The sequence below is a fragment of the Hordeum vulgare genome, chromosome 3H (assembly GCF_904849725.1).
Source record: "Hordeum vulgare subsp. vulgare chromosome 3H, MorexV3_pseudomolecules_assembly, whole genome shotgun sequence".
In the NCBI taxonomy this organism is placed as follows: Eukaryota; Viridiplantae; Streptophyta; class Magnoliopsida; order Poales; family Poaceae; genus Hordeum; species Hordeum vulgare.
In genome coordinates this window covers 601,762,480-601,776,514 of record NC_058520.1, presented here as the reverse complement: position 1 = coordinate 601,776,514, position 14,035 = coordinate 601,762,480, and the positions used below count along the sequence as shown (strand labels likewise).

The 14,035-nt window shown below is 44.2% G+C and overlaps 1 protein-coding gene across 1 annotated transcript; it reads right to left on the bottom strand.

The window, feature by feature from the left end:
• Window positions 1-1,262: 1,262 nt before the first annotated feature.
• LOC123441004 (L-gulonolactone oxidase 2-like) lies at window positions 1,263-6,007 on the bottom strand. The gene is made up of 2 exons (XM_045117536.1): window positions 5,311-6,007; window positions 1,263-2,453 (listed from the first exon to the last, which is right to left on the bottom strand). Exons 1-2 carry the CDS (start codon window positions 5,998-6,000, stop codon window positions 1,362-1,364), a joined length of 1,782 nt encoding a protein of 593 aa, XP_044973471.1. The 5' UTR covers window positions 6,001-6,007; the 3' UTR covers window positions 1,263-1,361.
• Between the last annotated feature and the right edge of the window lie 8,028 nt (window positions 6,008-14,035).

Below are 14,035 nucleotides of genomic sequence, written 5' to 3'. Positions count from 1 at the left end.
AAAGTGCAGACCTAGTATTCAGAAAGTTCTTGAACTCCTGTAGTTTATTGAATTATACCACAAAGTTCTTCAAACTTTTCATACAAAGTACTGGCTAGGTAAATGTAATATTTCACAAAATAATAATTCAATATTAGTCTTATTCTAAAGGTCTTTGCATCATGATTATAGTGAACTAATTTATTTTGAAATCAGAATGTTGGTTTAGAAGATATAAATGATTTAAGTTAGGAAAGGTGAAATAAAATGGATGGATTTGTTTCGGAGAGAGAAGAGAAAAGAAAAGAGAGTGAACATGCAGATGTGACATCATGTGTAGTAGCTGATGTAATATGCATGGAGATGTGTGATGGAGATTTGAGTTGTGCGAGCAATGAGTTAGTCATAGCCATATTCGATTTTCCATCCTGAAACATGTTCGCGCAATGCCATTCTGAGCGAACTGTGTACCACCGTTAGCTCGTAGTTTGCTTCGAGCGGAGGTGTCGAAGCAAATGCTTTAGGATTGTTGCAAGGGATCTAACGCACCCGAGGGCATTCACTCGGAACCCCCAAAATTGGCATCAGTTCCATAATATTTGTGTGATATGTTGGTTATATTCGGATTCGTTTGATTTTTATTTCCCTTTCTTATTGTTATAGAACCGGTGTCAATTGAAGTAGGGGGTCTGCACGCATCATCATTTTGAAGGGAAGTAAGGCTAAAATGTACTCCCTCCGTACGAAAATAAATGTACATCTAACTTTTGTCCTAAGTCAAAGTTTTAAAATTTTGACTGACTTTATAGGAAAAATTAGCAGCATTTATGGCACTAAATTAGTATCACTAGATTCATTTCGAAATGTAGTTTCGTAGTGTATCAATTTGATGTCATATATGCTATTATTCTTTTCTATGAACTTGGTCAAAATTTTAAAACTTTGACGTAGAACAAAGGTAGATATATACTTATTTCCGGATGGATGGAGTATATACTGCCTAGAAATCATGCATCAGACGTGATGTTTTTTTGGCTCCCGCGGGAGCGATGGCTCTTCGGATGGCTGAAGATTGACCTAGCAAACGTCAAATAGAATTCACCGCAAATTGTACGTTCACGTTCATCCAGTTTAAAATTAATCGGTGGTCTTTGCTGCCAATCCAACGTCACAGAAAAAATGACTGAAAAACAACCAAATTTCGGGCAACTTGCACAAAGATGGTCTCATGTGCACAAGTTATTTATTTTGTGATACTAAGGGAAGATAGTACTGTAACCGAAACGTATAAATTTTGGCAATCGATGAGATTGGTGTACTCCAAATTTCAAAGTGTGAGTTAGCCGTGCAAGATGGATGGATACGGATTACGGAAGCATGGGCTACACTTTGGTGCAGACCCTGGCATCCTTGTAGACCTTGCCGGGCATGCAGACATAGCCTTGCTCCGGAGCGCAGTGTTTATCCTGCGAGCACACGCACATTCCTTCCAACGCACACCCAGGCGCATTGTTTGTCGGTGTGCCACTAGCAATGCCGAGCATCATGTCGCTCCACTCGTTGGAGAAGAGGCCGTCAGGGTCATATGCGCCCTTGACGCGCAGGAAGTCACGCATTCCTGGGTACTTACGTTCAACGCCGAGGAAGGCGAGGTTGCGGTTCTTGCCCCAGTGCGGCAGCCCACCGTACTTGAACAGTCCCATTTGCTCGATCTCCTCCAGGACGTCCTCATGGAGGCGTGCCCTCCCGGGATCCTGGCTGCGGTAGTAGGTCATGTCGAACTCCACCATGTCGTCCGACTCCCCGCGCACCGCCGCCTTCCCGAGGTGCGCGGTGGACGCCTTGATGTAGCGGATGAGGATCCCGTTGTAGATGTCGATGCCGCAGAGAGACTCGGGGTTTAGGTCACGCAGCTGCCGGATCTCCTCGATGAATGCCCTGGCGCGGCTCACGGGCATGCTGAAGGCGGTCTGGTGGAAGAAGGTGGTGCCCCTCACGCGAGGGTCCCAAGGGCAGGCCGTCCGGAGCGCGTCCTCCGGCGCAGTCAAACAACCACCCGACGCCTGCATCCGATCTTGGCGCCCTACCACCGGGTACCCTGTGAACGGCCAGCCGCTCCTCCGGGCCAGCCCGTACCCGGCCACCGACAACGATGTGCGGATCACCGTCGACATGAGGCACTTGTTGTTACGGCCGCCTTCCTGCTCCAACAGCTCCTCCGCCAGCCGAACTTCTCGGATCACCAGGGTTGAGGTGGGGCGGAAGCCGATGAAGTCGAATACACCCTCGCCAGAAGCGTTCAAGGGAAGCCTGTCATCCAGGCGGTACACCGCTCGCCGTAGACCCGGATACCAGGAAATATCGGCGAACTCGTGCTCGCGGCCGAACTCGGGCATCCGCTCCGCGAGGTCATCGTCGTCCCGCCGGATGAACGTAGTTGAGCGCTTGAACAAAGGTTGTAGCGCCAGAGTCACCTGCAGATTAAAGCAGAGTACATTAGACTAGTCATGGTGGGGAGTAACTTAGACTAATGTATGCATGACACTAGTCTATGCCACTATCTTTATATTGAGTAGTACGTATCATAAATGATTGCATTTGTTAGATTGTAGACTCATTTAGTTTTGAATTGCGTTATACTATTACGGTAACACCCCAAACACTTTTTTTTTCATTAAGTACATACCACATAAGCAAACTTATCCTGAAATATGCTTTGTTATATCAGCTTAGTTACTCCTACTATGACCATGCATCGTCCTTATTTTCTTAATGCAAGAACTACCACACACAATCCATGCAGTTATGCACTAGTATCTGGAAAACTACATATGCATCATGCAATATCGCCACACACACGTTCAAAATATAGTTCTTAGTCCACCTATATTGACATGATAAGTTGAGATCCACGTTTCATGATGGCTTGCCCGGTCTCATAAATTTACACTAAGAACGAACTGTTGCCCATTTGAGCGAAAATCTTTCATCACGACTATCCCTCCACGCGCTAGGGAGGCACAGGTCACAGGAGGTTCTGGATCCGTTGGTGTGGGTGGTGGCGCCGTTGGTTCTGGTTCCGGCTGGCGTGAATTAACAGGAATTTGTATGGCCCCTATCCATCCTTCGGAATTCGTTAGGTTGGCGGCAAGAATAATTGAATAACTTGGACATCATGGTGCTTGACATTTATATTAATATGATGAAGATGAAGTCATGCCTTGCTAATATAATAAGATGAATGGGGTAAAACAATCTTTGAGGATTGTATTATTTTTAAAGATTAACTATTTTGCTTCTTATACCTATAAGTATTGCTATGCTAATGTGTATTAATTTGTCATTTCTCAATGAGCATACATGCATAAGGTTACATAGTGGTTAGCATGTAACATTAAAAATTCTGTTTTTATCATTTATTTACTCGAGGCGAACATGAATTAAGCTTGCGGATGCTTGATACATCTTTAACGTATCTATAATTTTTTATTGTTATATGCTAATGTATTATTATTTTAGAATATTTTTGGAATATTTATTTACCAATTTATATTTTAACACTAGTCTATTGACCCAGTGCCCAGTGTTAGTTGTTGTTTTCTGAACGTTTTTCACTTTTCAGGTTTACCATATCAAAAGAAGTCCAATTGACCTGATTTTTTTTTGAGATTTTCTCTGAACCAAAAGAAGACCACCAAGCATCGGAGGAACGTTGGGGGCACACGAGGGCCCCACAAGCCAAGCCATCGCGGCCTAAGGGGCGCCCTGTTGGCTTGTAGGCCCCTCGAGGCCCTCCCGACTTCGTTCTCTGGCTTATTAATTCTCACACAACCTAAAAAACCTGAAAGCAGATCCGAAACAATTTTTACGCTGCTGCAAGTCTCTGTTCCGACGGGAGGTCATCTGAAGCTCCGTTCTGACACACTGCCGGAGGGGGGATCGATTAAGGAGGACATCTTCATCACCCTTGCTGCCCTCATGATGATGTGTGAGTAGTTCATCACAGATATACGGGTCCATAGCTAGTTTGTAGATGGCAATCTCTCTCTCTCTCTCTCTATTGATCTTCAATACAATGATCATCGCATCTTCACTTTGACATACATGATGTAGTTCCATTTGTGTGATGCGTTTGACATGATAAGTTGAGATCCACGTTTCATGATGGCTTGCCCGGTCTCACAAATTAATGCTAAGAATAAACTATTGCCCGTTTGAGCGAAAATCTTTCATCACGAGTATCCCTCCACGCGCTAGGGAGGCGCAGGTCACAGGAGGTTACTGCGGCTCCTGAGGCAGCTTGGTAGAGGGCGCCATTGGTTCTTGATCCGACCGGCGTGATTAACAGTGATCCTCTGGAATTCGTTAGGTTGGCGGCAAGAATAATTGGCCGCTCGACCTCGAAGGACTTTTTTTTGTTTTTGCTCTGGGTCGTGAACAATTAATGTAAGCCGAGCAAATTATTGGAACGCCGGGCCATTATTGGACGGAGCCCGGTTGAAACATCAACAGACTAATTTTGGTTGCAGGTTTAATTCGGGCCCATATACATGGATATGCATGGCTGTCCGCCAGATCTATCTAAATGAATGCACTGCCTAAAATAACTGAGTGTACACTAATACAGTAGTACAGTACATACGTACGAGTGATTTGTGTACATGTACTTGATCATATATGAGAGAATGTACTTAGATCGATCTGTTCAAACTTCAAAGCACACACTGGCTAGCTGTGAGAGTACCCATATACTCACACACGGAGTAATTACTAAAACAGGAAATATATGAGCTTGAATGCTGGTTTAATTCGGGCCGTACACATGGTGGTCCGTGGATCCATCTAAATGAAACGTGAGCTCCGTAAATGCACTATACCTAATATGGAGTATGGAGGAACAAGCATGCATGTGGTACACACGGTACAGTACCCATGATCTTATCGTACAATTGATATACAGATAGATATTCCCTCCCTTTCGGTTTATTATAAATCCCGCGAGTATACCTAGATCACCAATTTAATCTAACAAATATGAGTTATATGCACAATTTTTTTTAGCTGAATTCATATTTGAATAAGAAAACTATTGCATTTTTTGTTTTTTGATATGTAAATTGCATAACGTTGGCCATGCCTTGCAGCCACAAGGGATGGAGTATGTTATCCAACATTTTTATGTCACCCAGGTTCATGCAGAGATCAAGGACTAAATATGGAGTAGCAAATACCAACTAGCTACTAGCTAGTAGCATATGCAAAAATATGCTGAACTACTTAGTCGCGGTAAGCTTGCGGTTGATTAGATGAACTAAAATGTAACTTACAAACCTGCGAGATGACACCAAGGACGCCGAGCGAGACCTTCGCGGCGTCCATCTCCGGGTCGGCGGACGTGAGCACTCGCACCTTGGCGTACTCGTCGGCGGCTGGAGCGGGAGTGACAATGCGCATCCGGACGACGTACTCGTGGATGGCGCTGCCTTTCCCCCAGAGCGAGCTGCCATGCGCGCCGGTGCCGAGCATGCCGCCGACTGTCAGACCCCACCAGTACGGTGAGTAGGGCAGCGCGAGCCCGGCGTCGGCGGCCGCCGCGATGAGCTCCCGCAGCGTGATGCCGCTCTCCACCGTCATCTCCATCCGCACCGCGTCCACACCCACGACGCGGTTCAGCCACCTGGTGCTGATGGCGAGGCCCCGGCCGTCGCCGGCGCCGGGGCATGCAAGCTTCGGCACGCTGTGGGAGTACCTGGTGGTCACCTTCATCTTGGTCCTGGTGGCGGTGGCGTTCGCCACCGCGCGCACCAGCTCCTCCTCGGAGGAAGGGTACACCACGGCGCTGGCGTTGCACGTCGACCGGTCCGGGAACACGCCGTACGCGCTTGAGACCGTGCAGTCAGCTTTGCCGTCACTAGACGAGCACTGCACCGGGTCCGGTGGGGGGCTCGCCGTGGCAAGGCGGTCAGCTGCCGGCGCACTCAATATCATAAGGAGGAGGACCGGCAGCTGCACTGGATTCATCTTGCTCTTTTTGTTGAACTTATCCGTGGCTAAGGACCGTAGGTAGCTACCATATATATGACAACTTGAGGCAATAAGAGCATCTTATTCTGCATCCACGTGCGTCTCATAAAACGCGTTTGCGGGATCCTGTAAAACGAATTTACGGGAAATTTTCATCTCATGCAGAAATTTAACACTTAGATAACTACTAGATAGTTTGCTCCACATTCGTAGCCAGAGTTCATACACACAAATTACATAAAAAGTTAATTAAACATAGATTAAAAACTAGCTAAACTTGGGAGTCGCCGGAGCCGCAGTCTACTCCTCGTCGCTGTCGTCGGAGCTGCTGTCGTCGCCATGGTCTTCATCATCATCGTCATCGGAGATGACCTCGGGGGGCAGCGGTCGGCCTCCGGGTAGGGGTTGTAGATGAGCTGACTGGAGAGCCCGGTTTGGAGCTGCTACTCCTCCCGGAATGCCGGCAGCTGCGCAGTCGCAGTGGCATCTCCTTGGCGGCGGTGGCCCTTGCCTCTACGAAGGCCCGCTCGACCGCGCGTTGTTGCTCGATAGCCGGCTGCAAAGTCGGAACGTTCTTCCTCGCCTTCGACCTAGATCCGGCGCCGCTAAGGGCTTGTTCGGGTAATCCCAGCAAGGAGTGGATTTCAGAGGATTGGAGGGGATTGAGGTGGAATTTGACTTGCAGGGAATTTAATCCCTCTCAATCCTCCCCCCCCCCCTTCAATTCGGAAGGAACCGAACAAGGCCTAACAGGGTTTAGCAGAGACTAGTAAGAGTATTAGGCTTAATTACCCCGGCCCAAAGGCATACATAATTAAAAAAGGCTTAACTACCCCGGTCATTAGCAAGGATATGGGCTAATCTAGTGTTAAACCCAAAACGAATTTACAGCAAAGCAACAAAGGGTTTAGATCGCAGGTACGCATTCACCACCAGCTAGACCTAGACGTTCGTAATCAATCAACTCAGCATTAGGCCGAGCCGTCGAGGCGACTTCGTGCCAACGCTGCACCACAACCCGCTAGGGCTTCATTGACTACATGAGCATTTTCGTCGGCCGCGAGGAGTCGCGCCTATCCGCTTGGTAGCTAGCGAACCTGCCGCTTGCTGTGCATCAATGGAGTACGATTCTACGAGTCTACAGACTACCCTCAAGCAGGTCGGTCGTGAACCAGACTACCAGAGGCGACGGTATTGTCAGTTTGATTACACAAACCGTGCAACCAATTAATCAATTGCTACTAGTAGTTAGTATACTTTGTCATTTGTCTATACTTCTATACTTATATTAATTCTAGACTCTCAAGAAATTGCCACGTTAATCAGATTTTATGAGCCGTTAATCTGATGGGACCGAATTATTACGGTTCAGATCCAATCTCCCATGTATATTTCTCAAAAAAAAACACACATGGTTACGGATCTCTCTCCATGATAATTATGGACCGTCGTTAAATAAAAATACAAAGAGTTCATGCCTTTTGTCCCACATGCATGCCTCCTTAGCCAATTCTTGCACGGGCCATGCCAAAGAAAAAAAAACTTTAACAGACCCAGCCATCACCATATGCCGTAACTGCTGATTGTTCATGCGGGTGTGCCGTGGATCTAGATAGCCGTAAAACAAAAACAGATGCGTTAGAAGGTCAGTTATCACGAATCCACCTAGCAGTGCCTTGACAACTTTCGGTTGGTACCGGGACCAGGAAGCAATACCGCATGTGGCCCAGCACTCTCGACGTCATGACCAGAAAAAAAACAAGATTTAAGCTATGCAACTATCTTGAATATGCATAATGATTTTTAATTAGGTGCTTATAACCGGTTTTGGCCGAAATGATAGAGCACATGGGCATCATTGTGCATGTGCATGTGCATGGTGTGGTTGACCCTCCAGGCCGGTCATCCTATCTAAAGTGGTACAATTTTTCTCTATAGTTTTGGGATGAAGCTGCAGACCCACGTATTACCTACAGGCCTCATGCCTATGTCCAATCTATATATATATGTACCTCTTTCGGTTTCTTATAGAGTACTTACTTCCTTAAATATAGCAGTAATTCTGTCAGATATTTCCTTCCTCTCCATGATAAGTGATGTAGTAGATTTCTTGAGTAAAGATTAATTTAATTGATTAAAAGTGAATCATGCATGTTCAGTCTTATAAAATCTTGGTCATTGGTCCTATTTTTTTATTCTACTCGTTGGATCATCTCTTTCTTTTGTAACAAGCTTGCTATCGATGGATTTCTTGAAAGTTGAGATAAGACATGGTCGAATTAATATATGGTATTTTAGAGTTGGAAATATAGTAGTTGTATTGCGTGTGGGTATGCATTGTCATATTTTGTTTTTGTTCCATACTTCTGTTATGCATCGACATTCAGGTCTACTTGCATATATTTTCACAAGATCAAGGATATAAAAGTTAAAAACTTCAAACTTTTTGAGGCAATGTGTCTTTGAAGGGGAAATATATGGATGTTTGACAAAACACGTAAAATTACAAAGTAATCCAATCTGCCATATTTAATCAAACTAAGCAGCCAGAGGGAACAAAAAGTATGTAAATCCACCTACTCTATATTGCATTTTTTCATGCATTTAGTATATAGTTTGAATTGTTAGTTTCCGTCCTGCCATTTTTTACTTAATGCATGTGCTAAATGAGAGTGTAAGTGGGGAGTATCACTGTCGATGAAACACAACTAACATATGGAACCGTTTTTAAAATCAAGATGCCCATCTATCTATCAGACTAACAGTTTATGTGCTACTATTGTCGTGTCATTACATTGACTGCTACGATGAAAAATAACAAGGGTAAATAATAGTTGTCATTTTTGTTATAAAGGATGGGAGTTGTTAAAGATGCTTCCCCTATGGGATCTAAGACAGCCAGGAAATAAGGTAAGCATTTATGTTCAAATCCAAAAATAAAAAAGAATCATGTTCGAAACCTATAACTTTATTTTAGGTTGCCTTTGGATTTAATTATTAAACAAGTGTATACATTCTCTTAAATTCACCTACTTACATAGGACAAATATTTCGTATGACCGGTTGTAGTTACTCCCACTTCTGTGTGAAATGTTGTAGGTAGTATTTATCATATCAGAGAGTATGTACGCGTAGTATATAATATATAAGAATATTTAGATAGTATATATACTACTTTTATGTAGTATGTACCATATTTTTAGCATCTCATTTTTACGTAGAATTTGTCCTATATATATATATATATATATATATATATATATATATATATATATATATATATATATATATATATATTTGCAAAACATTGTATCAAAATAGTATTTTAGGGCTAAACGATTGAACAATCACTAGCCCGTGCAGGTGCACGGGTTGACGACTAGTTAGATTAATTACAGGTTAGAAATAAACCACCGATGAGTGTTTTCTCCAAGCCAATTGCTACAAGCTCTAACTCTTTGTTTAAAGATGCAAATGCAACCGGGGATATAATGCCCCAATCTCAGTTTGGTTGACATGGGAACATCTCAGCTTAATGTCCCCAATCTTCGATCTCAAGTTATCAATCTAGACTACTAAATTAGTAGTTAAGGATTTATTAGACTGCATCCAAATTGTTGACTAGAGGAAAACAAATTAATTCAACCATGGAAAATATATTTTTATTTATTTATCGTCAGGATCACTTCCACATACTTATTTCATCTTTCAACTTATTGAAAGTTCCTTAATGAAGATGGTTTACTGAAAATGAAAGATATACAATTTTATCATCTTCCAAGAATGAAGATGAATACATACGACATGATTAACTTGTTTGATAGGTCTGCAAGCAATTCACAATTCTTCATGTAAATTTAAAAATGTAGCGTCGCTATATGTAAGACTTAAATATATATTGACATATAATATATGGTGATCTATATTATTATATTCTTGCCCCCCCCTATGGCCAAATCCTGGCTCCGCCCCTGGCGCCGCGGGACCGCACGCCGCCTCACGCTGCTTGTACGACAAGAGTGTCGGAGGCTAGAGGTGTTTAAGTCATCGTCGTTGCAGTGCTTGCGGCTGGTGTAGCCGCCGTTGCCACCAAGCCATCCACGACACTCGAATCCACCGCGATCGTCGAACCCCCTACGACCACCACGCACCGCACCCGCAAACGCCTTCGCCGTCGGGTTTGACTGCCGGAGAACGCTTCAAATTGCTGCAGGAGGGGAGAGGATTTGACGCAAGAGAGAAGAAATTGTGGCGAGGAGGAGAGGGAAAAAGAGGGACGGATACCCTAAAACGCCCCGGTGCCGGCATAGGTACCGGATGCGGGGGCGGTTTGCAGGACTCTCCTAAAAAATTACGGACCAGCCCGTGTTTCGGGTATCCATTCGAGCTGTAAAATCTCCTCGTCCAGCAAAATGGCCCAAAAAACGTAGATCGTCGGCCTTTTGCAGGATCTGCTAGAGATGCTCTAAGACATCAGGCACACCTCAGCGGGGCAGGTAGGTAGGTAGGCATTGGAAAGTCAATTTGGCTTCCGAACTAAAAAGGTTGAAATGAAAACAAAATCAAGAGAAAATATTTATGTGTACTTAGTCACCTTCAAATGCCGCCTTTAAATGTTCTAGCAAAAAGGTTAAGCATTTTGGCTTGTGCAAAAATCAAAATTAAACACCAAAAGTTACCCGAAAATGTCATCCTAAAAATGGTTTTTTTGCCAACGGAACACCGCCGCACCTTTTAGCATGAAAATTGCCATGCATGATTGATAACCCATAAGTATAGGAAAACAATCGTAGTCCTTTCAATAAGTAAGAGTGTCGAACCCAACAAGAAGTAGAAGAAAATTATAAGCAGTTTTCAGCAAGGTATTCTCTGCAAGTGTTGTAAGTAACAGTTATAGGTAGTTTTGTAGCAAGACAATTCATAACAAGTGACAAGTAACAATAGTAGCAAAGGTGCATCAGGTAGCCCAATCCTTTTTAGAGCAAAGCATAGGTCTGAAAGTTCTCTTATATAAAGCAAGCGCTCCCGAGGATACACGAGAATTTCTGTCTAGTCATGTTCATCATATTAAGTTGACTCACGTTCGCTACTTTGATGATTTGGTATGTGGAGATGGTCTGGTGCTAAGGAACTGTTCTTACTTGAACTAACAAGCCACTTATGATTATCCCCTCTCGCAAGAATCCACAACTAAGAAAGAAGAATTAAGATAAATCTAACCATAGCATGAAACATGTGGATCCAAATCAGCCCCTTATGAAGCAACACATACACTATGGTTTAAGCTTCTGTCACTCTCGCAACCCATCATCTACTTGTTAATCCATAATGATTTCCTTTAGGCCCATAACATGGTGACGTGTCATGTAGTCGACGTTCACATGACACCACTAAATGAAGTAACAACATACATATCATCAAAATATCGAACAAATGCCAACTTTATATGATTACTTTTAACCAGACTTCTCACATGTTCTCAGGAACAATAGTAACTATCACTCCTCATCAACATGTTCAACATCAGAGGTGTAATAAATATGATTAAGGATTCAAACATTATGTCTTCCACCAAGTAATCCAACTAGCATCAACTACAAGATGTAATTAACACAATTAGCAACCCCACATGTATCATTCCAAGGTTTTAAGATAAAGATGGAATACACGAGATGAACTAGGGTTGAAGATGAGAAGATGATGGTGAAGGTGTTGATGAAGATTGGTCCTCCCACGAATGTGGAAGCATTCGTGATGGCGATGGTCTCAACTTCCCCCTCCCGGAGAGGAATTCCTCCGACAGAGTCGCTCTGCCGGAGCAAAAGGGCCTCTCCCCAGGTTTTCGCACCGAGACGGCGACGCTTCTCCCGAAAGTTATGTCTTGATTTTTTCTAGGGTAAAAGGTCTCCTGGATCGGACGATGATGGCGTTCGCAGTATAGCTTTTCCTCCCAGGGGCATCGTTTTGGAGAAAATGATGCCTGGAGGGGACAAGAGGAGGAGTGGTCTTGCACCGACTGCATGTCCGACAATGTATCACGACGGCATGGTGCCGTAGATTTTCGGCGGAGGCCGCGTCTGGATGTACACGTGCAGGATGGTGGCATTGTCTGGCGTCGTGGTCGCGTCGACGGCAGGCCAGGCAAGGTTGATGCGTCAGTTCCAGCTCTGAAGATGGACAGGTGAAAGATGGCGGTGGCAGTGAGAGTGTGCCGGACTGGTATGGGGCCTAGTCCCGGTATGTGGCTGGTCTGGGGCATCTGGCTATTGATGTTAGGGTTTTGTGCGATGTGTGTTTGGTATTAGGCCTGGATATTCGGCACACCTTCATCAAGGGGACATGAGTAGCACCAGGTGTTGCCTAGATGGCGGCTTCAGACTAACTGATGTATTACCTTGTATGGTATTTATGAATAATTAATAAAATGGTTGCATGCATGTATTACCTTCAGAGCTCGCCGTAAAAGGTTACGTCGATGCAAGCTTTGACACAGATCCGGACGACTCTAAGTCGCAAACCGGATACGTATTTATTCTTAATGGGGGTGCAGTAAGCTGGTGCAGTTCCAAGCAAAGCGTCGTAGCAGATTCTACATGTGAAGCAGAGTACATGGCTGCCTCGGAGGCGGCTAAGGAGGGTGTCTGGATGAAGCAGTTCATGACGGATCTTGGAGTGGTGCCAAGTGCACTGGATCCAATAACCTTGTTCTGTGACAACACTGGTGCCATTGCCTTAGCAAAGGAACCAAGGTTTCACAAGAAGACCAGACACATCAAACGACGCTTCAACCTCATCCGCGACTACGTCGAGGAGGAGGACGTAAATATATGCAAAGTGCACACGGATCTGAATGTAGCAGACCCGCTGACTAAACCTCTTCCACGGCCAAAACATGATCGACACCAGAACTGTATGGGTGTTAGATTTATTACAATGTAATTCACATGGTGATGTGAGGGCTAGATTATTGACTCTAGTGCAAGTGGGAGACTGTTGGAATTATGCCCTAGAGGCAATAATACATGTATAGTTATTATTATAATTCCTGTATCAAGATAATAGTTTATTATCCATGCTATAATTGTATTGAATGAAGACTCATTTACATGTGTGGATACATAGACAAAACACCGTCCCTAGCATGCCTCTAGTAGGCTAGCCAGTTGATCGATGATAGTCAGTGTCTTCTGATTATGAACAAGGTGTTGTTGCTTGATAACTGGATCACGTCATTGGGAGAATCACGTGATGGACTAGACCCAAACTAATAGACGTAGCATGTTGATCGTGTCATTTTGTTGCTACTGTTTTCTGCGTGTCAAGTATTTATTCCTATGACCATGAGATCATATAACTCACTGACACCGGAGGAATGCTTTGTGTGTATCAAACGTCGCAACGTAACTGGGTGACTATAAAGATGCTCTACAGGTATCTCTGAAGGTGTTAGTTGAGTTAGTATGGATCAAGACTGGGATTTGTCACTCCGTGTGACGGAGAGGTATCTCGGGGCCCACTCGGTAATACAACATCACACACAAGCCTTGCAAGCAATGTAACTTAGTGTAAGTTGCGGGATCTTGTATTATGGAACGAGTAAAGAGACTTGCCGGTAAACGAGATTGAAATAGGTATACGGATACTGACGATCGAATCTCGGGCAAGTAACATACCGAAGGACAAAGGGAATGATATACGGGATTATACGAATCCTTGGCACTGGGGTTCAAACGATAAGATCTTCGTAGAATATGTAGGATCCAATATGGGCATCCAGGTCCCGCTATTGGATATTGGCCGAGGAGTCTCTCGGGTCATGTCTACATAGTTCTCGAACCCGCAGGGTCTGCACACTTAAGGTTCGACGTTGTTTTATGCGTATTTGAGTTATATGGTTGGTTACCGAATGTTGTTCGGAGTCCCGGATGAGATCACGGACATCACGAGGGTTTCCGGAATGGTCCGGAAACGAAGATTGATATATAGGATGACCTCATTTGATTACCGGAAGGTTTTCGGAGTTACCGGGAAT

Bases quoted from the DNA above. Each gene is read 5' to 3' on its own strand.
- LOC123441004 (XM_045117536.1), bottom strand. From the start codon at position 6,000: ATGAATCCAGTGCAGCTGCCGGTCCTCCTCCTTATGATATTGAGTGCG. The intron at 2,454-5,310 runs GTTTGTAAGTTA...TTTAATCTGCAG, and splicing joins TCCTTGGTGTCATCTCGCAG to GTGACTCTGGCGCTACAACC.